Below are 10,616 nucleotides of genomic sequence, written 5' to 3'. Positions count from 1 at the left end.
TATCTATCTATCTATCTATCTATCTATCTATCTCTATCCATCTCTATAATTATTTATCTATCTGCATCTCTCTATCATTATGTATTATCATCTATTTTATCCATTCATCTGCAAGCAATTTTAACAAAAATGTGTCTGATGTCAACAGAGAAATGATAAAATATTGTAAAAATAGCAGCCTTGTCAAAGTCTTGATTGAAATTACCCAATCTGATTCAGATAGTAACAGTAATGATGATGCTGATGATGGTGATGCTGATATTAATAATCCTGCAATTTTCTATTGTAACAAGGGGGGACAGAATGATGGCAAAAAGGGAGTGGTGTTTACAGCGCAATGGCACAACACTGTTCTCACCATTTTGACAAAAGTAGGAAGCTTCCAAAGGTACCCATGTATCTGCATCAATGTTTAAATGGTCTCTGTTTTAAAAAAAACCCATTGAATCTAAATTGGATGGGTAGGCCTTGTAGCTCAATGTGGAGATCTCAAAAACATTTTCTAGATAGTCTGTAGCAATCTAGAGTCTAGTAACACTGTTTGGACTTCAAGGAATGATGGAAGCTCCAGAAAGACTGGTGCATGCTTCTACCTTGCTGCATGGGCTGCATTTCTGCATTTCTGCCATTTGGAAACTTTCTTCTTCTTCTTCTTGTGCCATATCCATTATTGGACGTTGGCGATCATGTTGGCGATCCTGTTTTTATCAGCAGCCGCATGAAAAAGTGCTGTTGAGTTTTGTCCAAACCAGTCCCTTAGATTTTGAAGCCACAATGTTCTTCTTCTGCCTGGACCTCGTTTGCCTTCAATCTTTCCCTAGAGGATTAAATAGAGTATGGAAACTTAGTAGTTCTAAACCATAGTACAAGTAGTCCTTGACTTACGACAACACTAGAGCCCCAAATTTCTGTAGCTAAACAAGACAGTTGTTAAGTGAGTTGTGCCCCATTTTATAGCCTTTCTTGCCACAGTTGTTAAATGACTCACTGAAGTTGTTAAGTGAATCTGGCTTCCCCCATTGACCCTGCTTTCAGAAATTGTTTGGGAAGGTTACAAATGGTGATCACTTTACCCTGAGGTAGTGCAACTATCATAAATGCATGCCAGTTTCCAAGCGTCCAAATGTTGATAATGTGACCATGGAGATGCTGCAACAGTCATGTGAAAGTGTGAAAACCAGTCATACGTTACTGGTTGTAACTACAAACGGTCACTAAATGAATGGTTGTAAGTTGAGGTCTTCCTGTGCTATAGATCAGTGTCTACATATGTCTGTTAACAGGAGGATAATCATGGCATGATCTGCACCATTATGTCAGGCAATTCAATTCTTGACATAAAAGCTGTTGAAGACATATATAAATCTCTAAACCGATGTCTCAATAATTTTTCTGCAGATACCACATCAGAAAAGAAATTTGTGGAAGACTTTATTGCTCTTGTCCGTGGAGGGGCCAGTGAACACATTACAACACTTGCAAACAAAGACTTGCCCAATGCAGAACTGATGCAAGAGTGGGGGGATGCTGTTCAGTACAACCCAGAGATTATCCGAATGAAGGTTGTATAAAACATTTGTTCCATAGCAAGTTGTATTAACCAGCCTCAGGATATTCAGGATGGGGGGAAAAAATATAGGATCAAATTGGTGAGGATCCCTGGTGGTGCAATGGTTAGAATGCAGTACTGCAGGCCAACTCTGCCCACAGCCTGGAGTTTGATCCTGATGGGCTCAAGGTTGACTCATCCTTCCATCCTTTGAGGTCAGTAAAATGAGAGCTCAGATTGTTGGGGGACAATATGATGACATTGTAAACCGCTCAGAGAGTGTTGTAAAGCAGGGGTCCCCTACCCCCAGGCCACGGTCCACCTCCAGGTTTTGAGCCATTCAGAACCTGGCCATGGAAGTGGCAGGCAAGAGCGAGCGTGCATCCCCACTTGCGCAAACAATGGGCAAGTGTGTGTGCACATGCTCCATTTGCGCAAGTGGCAGGCCCAAGCTTGCCCACCAGTTGCACAGAATCTTCCCCTCCCCCCCCAGTTCGCAAAGACGTAAAGATAGTGCAAAGCACTATGGGGAGGTATATAAATCTAAGTGCTATTGCTAGTGCTATTTTTATTACCTGATAGAAAACAGTGACAACTTTAAAAGTTTGGAGTCCACCTATTGCTAGCGAAGTCCAAAAAAACCTCCTGAAAATCAGACGACTCTACTGAATGGAGCGGGATGGGGAGCAGGTGTTGAGGATAAAAGATGAAATGCTGAAAACTGAAGAAAGCTACAGAGAGCAGCACTGTGTCATTTTTAACAATCCTTTCACTCCATGTAGGTGGCTCCTTTTTAATTCATAGTAGCTGCCGAAGCATTGGTGTGGATAAGTCCTTTTCTGGTTGAATGCTTTTGCCAAAGCCTTTCAGGATCTAAGCCAATGCATCCACTCCCTGGAGTGAGAGTGGAAATCAAATATGAAATCTGTAATCGGTCCAAATTTGAACATTATAAACTTGCCTGATTTCAAAATCTGTTGACCCTGTTGAACAAATAAGAAAATCAGCTGATGTCCTTTAGAAAAGATATATATATCAGCTGGCATAAAAATGCGTGAACACCAGGAAGTTTATAAAACTATAAAAGTTTAATAAAACACAATACCAAGCTTTCACTGGCAACTGTCAGCATCATCAGGGTAACTTCCAGTCGATGGGGAAGCCTTTTATGGATATGGCGATCTTTGCACCCGGCTCCTAGATCTCGTTACCGGTCCCAGCCAATCCACCTGCATTTTGATAGTAATTTCTGTATTGCTAGCCATTGCTTTCTTGCTTTCCTTGCTTGTATGCCTGTCATCATGCTTCCCCCCCCTCTTCCTGTGACTGTGCAGTATGACTAAAGTACACTCCTGGGTTGTTACCTGTTGCTTTATCCAATTTTCATCTAGTAAGAGTTTGCAATTTAATTTGCCTAGCTTACATGTAATCAGAAAAGGGAGGTGGAGGCAATTACAATTAAATGCAATAGGAAATGTTCCCAAGCTGGGAATATTCCAGTTCTGGGGAAAGAATTAGACAAGACTTTTAGAAAATGAAATTATTTTCAGGAAGTCATATCACTGAATATTTAGCATAAAGTCAGGGTTGTTCTCCTTTTAGGAAGGCTTTTGCTTGATTGGATTGTCCATTTTGGTTTGAAGAATCAAAGGCAATTCACCCAGAGCTGTAAAACGAAACCTAATACTGAATTGAACAGTTGAACCCCATTAGGCCATCAAACTGGAAATCTTTGGATCTACAATAAACAAAGTATCCAGAAGCTTTTGCTTTTGTGTGCAGAAGATTTTTCCAAATTGGAAATCTGAATTGATCCAGTTCAGTTTGCACTTCTAAATCAAACTTGACCGCAATTTGTGGTGGCAACAGTCAGTACAGATATAGAAACACTGATAGTCTTCTTGGAAGAAGATTACAAGGTGATGGAGGAAGTAATGTATAATTAATTAATATAATGTATTAATTATACCTTAATATAATGTATAATTAATTAATTTCAAACACTGCAGCATTTTTTTTAAAAAAAAAAGAAATTTCCAATTAGTCAACATGTCTTGAGATCACAGAGGTCTATTGGGGAAGAAAAAAATCTAATGCTTATTTGCAGCTGCAAGTATTTTGTTCTCGGTGCTTTTGAGGAGCAGACTTTATGATAAATTGTCTATGATAAATAGACAATTATTACTACAAAAGAAGATCCAGCCATTAATGTTACAGCACACACTGCCTCCTCTGTATCAGTGCATTGTCAGGCACGATCTCAGTAGCTGCTGTTATCTTTCACACAACTTTCCACCTTTTTCTCCAATCTGTGGCTTTACAAGCAAAATATGTCTGCCAAGGATGCTGTAGAAAATGTCTATGGAGATTCTCAGTCATCTAGGTCATGGTTGTCCCAAAGGTGCTTTTTCACGAGGCAACTGGCCCTTCTTTTTTCTCTTTGAAGACGTTTCACTTCTCATCCAAGAAAATTCAGCTTCAGCTTTACCTTCAGCTTCAGAGTTGAAGAAGCTTCTTGGATGAGAAAGTGAGAAAAAAGAAAGGCCAGTTGCCTCAAGAAAAAGCACTTTTGGGTTGCTGTAGAACAGGGGGCCCCAATCTATGGTCCACGGCCTGGTACTGGCCCACAGCCTGTTGGCCACTGGGCCCCAGGAATAGCTGGTGAGCCCCGCCCCACTTGCAGTAGCACCACCATGCGGGCACTAGCAGCCCCATTTGCACATGTGTGGGAATGCTAGCACCATGGCCAATGTCATGTGGGCACCAGCGGCTCGTTTTTGCATGTGCCATGGGCGCGCATGGCCCATTTGCACATGTGCATGCACACTATCGCTGTCAGCATGCACGTGCCTGTTTATGCATGCATGGCCATTTGCACGTACGCAGCTGCGCACACACACATTTCTCTGCTGCTCCCTTTCCTTCCAGGCCACCAAGCCAGAAATTTTGGGGAACTCTGTTGTAGAAACAACTGACATTCCTTGCAGAATAAAGGGAGGTGATCAAGCCATCTTAAGAGCAGAATACTTTATTCATTCATTCATTCATTCGTTCGTTCGTTCGTTCGTTCGTTCGTTCGTTCGTTCGTTCGTTCATTCATTCATTTATTTATTTATTTATTTATTTATTTATTTATTTATTTATTCAATTTATACTGTCATCTATCTCACATTCATGACTATTTATATGAATATAGCTCCACATTTCCCTCTTGCCATCTATTTTAAATTAATGGTAGGAGATGGTGAATTGTGTTTGCATGGCTTCACAGGGATGGGTAACGGCTACACTCCAAACGAGATCACCTTGGTGGATTTACTGCTTCAGCCCCTTTAGATGTTTGAGTTCTGATGATGTCTGGCACTTTCTGGCACTTATGCTCCCATGAAAGTTTTAACATAGACCATTAATGAAATGAATCACTTCTTCATGTCAGTTCTAATGCCCTGTCGTGGGATCAAGTCTCAATCCATCCACAAAGGATAAAGTTGTCTTCATCTCCATTGCCTAGAGGGATGTCTCATATTTCTTGGTCGGATTGGGAAAAGCCCTGGATCTGAAACCTATGGAAACCTCCACCTCTTATCATAAGCTATTTATTTATTATTACATTTGTTTGCTCCCCATCTCACCACCAGGTAATTCTGGGTTGCTTACAATAAACTATAGTGAGCGCTGTGGTCCATATCTTTTGAATGGACATATTTAGAGATATGTGTTCATACATAGAAGAGATGAACAGGCCCTCTCTCTCTGCTCTTGATAGGTGGAGCCTCTTTACAATTTAATTTCTGCAAATACTTTTGCCAATGCTGCTACACTGAAACAAAACATGAAGCTTGCCCTTGAGGAGTTCCGTCAGGAAACAAGTGACTGCAGATGTGCTCGGTGCCAGGGCAATGGAACCCCATTTTTGAAAGGTAAGTTTGTGTCCTCTGTTGATTTGTCTAATATCTGCGATGAAAATGCAGTTTGCTTCAACTTTCTCCTTGTTCCCATCCTCTATAAGAAAGTAAGATATTTCTCTAAATGTCACAATTGTTTCACTGGCAGCATAGCAAGATAAGAAACTTTACCACTTTGGCAAGTATAATGGAATCTTAATCATTTACATTTAAGAATGTCTCTTCCAACCCAATTAGGCATTAAACACAGCATTGCAATCTGCTTAAAATCTCTTTCGGAAATAACTTTGCTACATTTACTAGAGCACTAGCTCTCTGGCCATTAATTAGTGCTTCTCCCATCTCTTGGAAGAGGAAACGCCATCTGCAACTGCTAAAAATGGTTATCGTGATCATTACTGGAGATTGTGCACTGGGTGTTTCCCCCTGTTTCCAGGGGGAGGCTTTTCAAAATCACTTTTGAATTGTGGCTAGGAAAGACAAAGCCGGATTAAGGGGCAGACAGATGTTTTGTAAACATGTAGCATGGCATTATATATCTGGATTTGTGTTACTGTATATACGGTATGTATGCATTTATTTGTTTGTTTGTTTGTTTGTTATATGCTGCCCATCTCACTATCAGACAACTCTGGGTGGCTTATAATGTCAAAAATGGCAGTGTACAACTAAAAAATTAAAGCATTAAAAACATTAGACATTAAAACATTCAAAATTAACATCAGAAGGAGAATGCAGATACAAAAGCCCAATGTGTAAACAGGATGGAGGTGAGATCTTCTCTTATTTTACTAGCCACTCCCGGAATGGGACACCCCTGTCGGAGCCCCAGGCCAATTGGCAGAGCTAGGTTTTCAGGCCCTTTCAGAAGGCCAAAAGGATGGAAACAAATCTCACCTCAAGGGGCAAGATGTACCAGAGAGTGGGCACCATAGCAGAAAAGGCTCTTCTCCTGGATCCCGCCAGCCACAATTCCTTGGCCAGTGGAATCTGCAGCATGCCCCCTCTGCTGGCGCAAGATGGACAGGCCAATCCTATTGGAGTAGGCTCAGTGGCTCAATGGTTTAGTGATACTGGAGATGGTCTCTGCTCCAGTGTTTCGAGCCCTAGCAATGCATGATAGAGTGAGCTCCTGTCACTTACTGCCCACCTATGGTTCTCGATTGTGACACCATTTGTGAGGTGGCTCTGGTGGAGGGCAGGGGACTTGGATGATGCTGCAGGAAGAGATGGTAATCTTTCTTCCTGGTGCAAAGCTAGCTCTCCCTCCTTGGCACACTTTGCAAAGTTCGGTGAGCATGTGCCACAACAGAGCTAGTAAAATTGGCACCAAAATACTACTATGCATTAGCATTGCATTCTCCTGGCTAATGTAACAGCGCCATGCGCTAATAATAATCCTATTGGTGTGAGGCAATTCCTCTGGTAGCCTGGACCCATGCCAAAAAGGGCTTTAAATATAATACCAACAATACCTTGAACTGGACCTGGAAGCAGACTGGCAACCAGTGCAGTTCATGCAACTGTGGTGTTACATGGGCCACCCTAGAGGTACTAAAACTATTTGCCTTCTACATTTTGTGGAAATTTAGCTTCTGAATGTTCTTCCAGGGTAACTGGGGGAATGTGGAGGAGGCAAATTTTGCTAAGCACAGAGAAGGAAGTCTGGTATCTAATTTTAATCAGTCCCTTCCACTCATAGGGAGAACTTTTCCCAATTATGCCTTGTGGAACACTGACAGACCATTGGATATCTCAAGCCAATTCTTATCTCAGAACAAAGAAATGGAGACATAGCATGCTACCTTTAGCCAGCTTGGCTTCTTTGTCCCTCTAGGCTGAGCAGCCTTTAGTCTCACCCTCTCTACACTACAGTCTCTTCCCTACCTACTTATCTACTTACTGGAGTGACTAAGATCTTTTTTTCTGAATTACTTTTGCAAAACCTGCTCAACTGGCTAAATTGAATGATGTTCCCCATACGCTTGCTTCCATGCACAACCTTTAACCATGGAAATACAACTGTTCAAAACTGGATGCTAAATCATTTTGTGGGCCACTGTTCCCTTTCAATGCTCTTGCTGCTTCTTATTTCTGTTGTGTTATTCAGCAAAGGAGCTAGTATTAATAATCCACAGCTCTTCCTTAGCAGGCTAGAGATGTGGAACAGCTTCCAGCCATCCCTAGGTATCCTACATTATTTTCTTTGTTTCCTCCTATGTGCATTTTTTCTACGTGGATCTATGTGTATTGTATTCTTTTCTATATGTATCTTTGACAAGCCAAGTCCTCTTTTTTTATCTTTGTAGCCCTATAAATAGGATGGGCAATTTTCCTATGAGCAGGGCACCCCACTTAATATTTTATTATTATTTTGGGTGCGTGTCTCTGAAAATATTGGATTAATAGGGTTAACATTATTGGCTTTTGTAGAGCATGAAAAGCTTTAGTGATGGTGTAATGTTAGTGAAAACTGATGTGTGTACACTCTTGGGAACTGAAGGAGATTCAAATCACATTTGTGGTACATGTATGTGTAGATTGACTGTCTTAGTTCTAAATGATTGGTGACATACTATATATGAACTGATATTTATTACATAATTGGAGCTGATGTATTTTCCATCTGTGCTGTTGGATTTCATGCCAGTCATATTAATGAAATTATATCTGTCCTAAATATTATTGTTATGTTTTATCTAACATTAATTATTCTTAAACGTGCAGTTGAGAAGTTGAAAAAGTTGAAGGTTTTACAAATCAAACCAATATCATTCTGTTAGATCTATGTTGATTTCCCCAGAAGGTTTGATAACCTCAACCATTCAGCTCTTTTTCATAACTCTGAGGAAACAGCAATGTAAAAACTATGTCTAAAAAAAAAATCTTCTTAAGTAGGTCACCCAACATCATTTGAAGTACACAAAGTTCGGCTGCCTTTCCACTTTCCACAAAACTTTGAAAAACATTTAACAGAGCAGATGGAGAAATCATATAAAATGATGTGTTAACCTTCAATTAATTCAAATGTAATTATATTTAAATTGAAATCAAATTTAGAGAGGTTTTTTTTTCCTGACTCCATCCACTTCTTGAAGTAAGCTCTCCCCTCTACCCCAACAGGACGTTCAAAACCCAAGTGCAGTCCTTAATATCCCAAATACTTGCTCACCCTGTGTGTGGTTTCTGGATCATTGGATATATATGGCTCTGTAATAGATAAACATGGTGTGCAATTTTGTACTGAGTTGCAGATAGGAGCGATGCATTCCCCTGGTTCCTTTGCTCAAGTGTGATTAGACGCATAAGAAGACAAATTCCTTGTGTGTCTAATCACACTTGACCAAATAAAGTATTCAGTTCAATTCAATTCAATACCATGTCATCTGTTGTCTTTGTGATAACAATATCTTTGGGCAGGACTGAAATGGTTTCCCTTGTCATCTGCTCAATTAATCCTTTCAATTACCTCTCAGTGGTCTTTGCAAGCATCTGAAAATTGCCTTGGAAATAGTTCTGTTTCTATTTTTTCCTTTTAGAGACTCGCTGCGAATGCATTTGCCCACTAGGACATGAGGGTACTGCCTGTGAAAGAACACAAAGAACAAGTAAGAGAAAACAGGGTGACACCCCACCCTCCACCCTTATTTATTTTTTTCCAAAGCAAAGTAGCCGTTGACTGTAGTGTTGTACTTGTGTTGCACCTGTAGCTTTTTGTGTTGCAAATATAGTTTTGTTATAACCATATAATCCCCAGACTGGTACCAAATGAGTTCTAATGTGAAAAAAAACATTAACACATGAACATCAGGGCAAAGTATTAAAGTGTTAAAATGCTTGCTGGAGCAAATCCTCATTCTGGAAACATATATGGGGCTAAAAGTTTGGGATCTGTATCTGTGTCCTTTCCTTTTCATGCTTTGGCCTGTACTATGTAAACTACTTCAAATGCTGCTTTTCCAAGTGGGTTGGTATGTGCAAAGCGTGCCTTCTCCGAACTTTGGGAGAAAGTGACTTAGATATTTTCCTCTCTGGTAGAGAGAGAATAGACGAATATTCTGCAGGGAATAGATGAATATTCTCTACAACTTCTAACATTTTCCTCTATTCTCTGCACATACCTGTGTGTGCACAACCAATGGGCCAATGGCTCCCACAGAATGTTTGGCCTTCCTGTTTGTCCCACCATTGAAAATATGAAGCCATGAGATTTCCTGTGATGGTCTACTACAGGTAGTCCTCAACTTACGACCACAATTGAGCCCAAAATTTATTTTGCTAAGTGAGAAATGTATTGAATTTCGCTTCATTTTATGACTTTCCTTGCCCCATTTTATGACTTTCCTTGCCACACTTGTTAAGTAAAATGTTGTTGTTAAGTTAGTAACAGTTAGTAACACGGTTTTTAAGTGTTCCACACTAATTTATTTCAGTCAAGACACATGGATAGCAATATTACAATATTTTTGAATGTTTTTTTCCCTCTCATTTTAGGAATTCTGCTGTAGTTTATATCAAAAAATATAAAATATGATTATGGTTTCATTTATTAATCTACGTCAGACATGTCAAACTCGTGACATCACATGATGTCGTGCGATGTGCCGGCAATGGGGTAGGCACGGTTTCCTGGTGACGTGTCTGGCCTATGGGCCGGCAGTTTGACACCCCTGATCTACGTAGATCAAACCAGAATTGTGAAAATTAGGACTGACATTGCTTTATCATTTGACCTCATAACATCACCATAATTTTATTTCTCCTTTTCTCCCCCCAGATGTTCCAATAGATGGAAACTGGAGCTGCTGGTCCAGCTGGAGCCCAAGTAGTGGAAGACAAAAATCTAGAAGCCGGGAATGTAACAACCCTGCTCCCCAAAATGGTGGCAATCCTTGTCCAGGGCCAAGTCATGAAACTACTTAATGGTTGTGTTGAAAAGCTATTTGTAAAGAGAAAAAAAATGCAGGTTACTGAGTTTTGTTCATAAATCCCAACCTAAGCAAACATTGGGATGATGGATTAAATGTTAAATGTTAGCTCAGTCCAGTTTAGAAATTATTTTTCAGATGCGGAAATGTATGAATGAAATACAATAAACTTTGGAGCCTACAGATGAGGTACCACACGTTAACTTTTGGATTAAAAATGCAGATCATATAGCC

At 40.2% G+C, this 10,616-nt stretch overlaps 1 protein-coding gene across 1 annotated transcript in view; it reads left to right on the top strand.

Annotated features, from left to right (window-relative positions):
- The window catches only part of C8B (complement C8 beta chain), a 29,662-nt gene extending 19,285 nt beyond the window's left edge, over positions 1-10,377 (top strand). The window contains exons 9-12 of the mRNA XM_015815037.2: positions 1,399-1,562; positions 5,316-5,469; positions 8,994-9,062; positions 10,232-10,377. Of these exons, the coding sequence (XP_015670523.2) occupies positions 1,399-1,562; positions 5,316-5,469; positions 8,994-9,062; positions 10,232-10,377 (533 nt within the window). The remainder of the gene's footprint in view (positions 1-1,398; positions 1,563-5,315; positions 5,470-8,993; positions 9,063-10,231) is intronic.
- The last annotated feature ends 239 nt before the right edge of the window (positions 10,378-10,616 follow it).

The sequence above is a fragment of the Protobothrops mucrosquamatus genome, unplaced genomic scaffold (genome assembly GCF_001527695.2).
Source record: "Protobothrops mucrosquamatus isolate PMUCROS unplaced genomic scaffold, P.Mucros_1.0 scaffold304, whole genome shotgun sequence".
Taxonomy (NCBI): domain Eukaryota; kingdom Metazoa; phylum Chordata; class Lepidosauria; order Squamata; family Viperidae; genus Protobothrops; species Protobothrops mucrosquamatus.
Note: the sequence above shows the minus strand (reverse complement) of the source record. Positions and strands in the feature narration are given on the sequence as shown.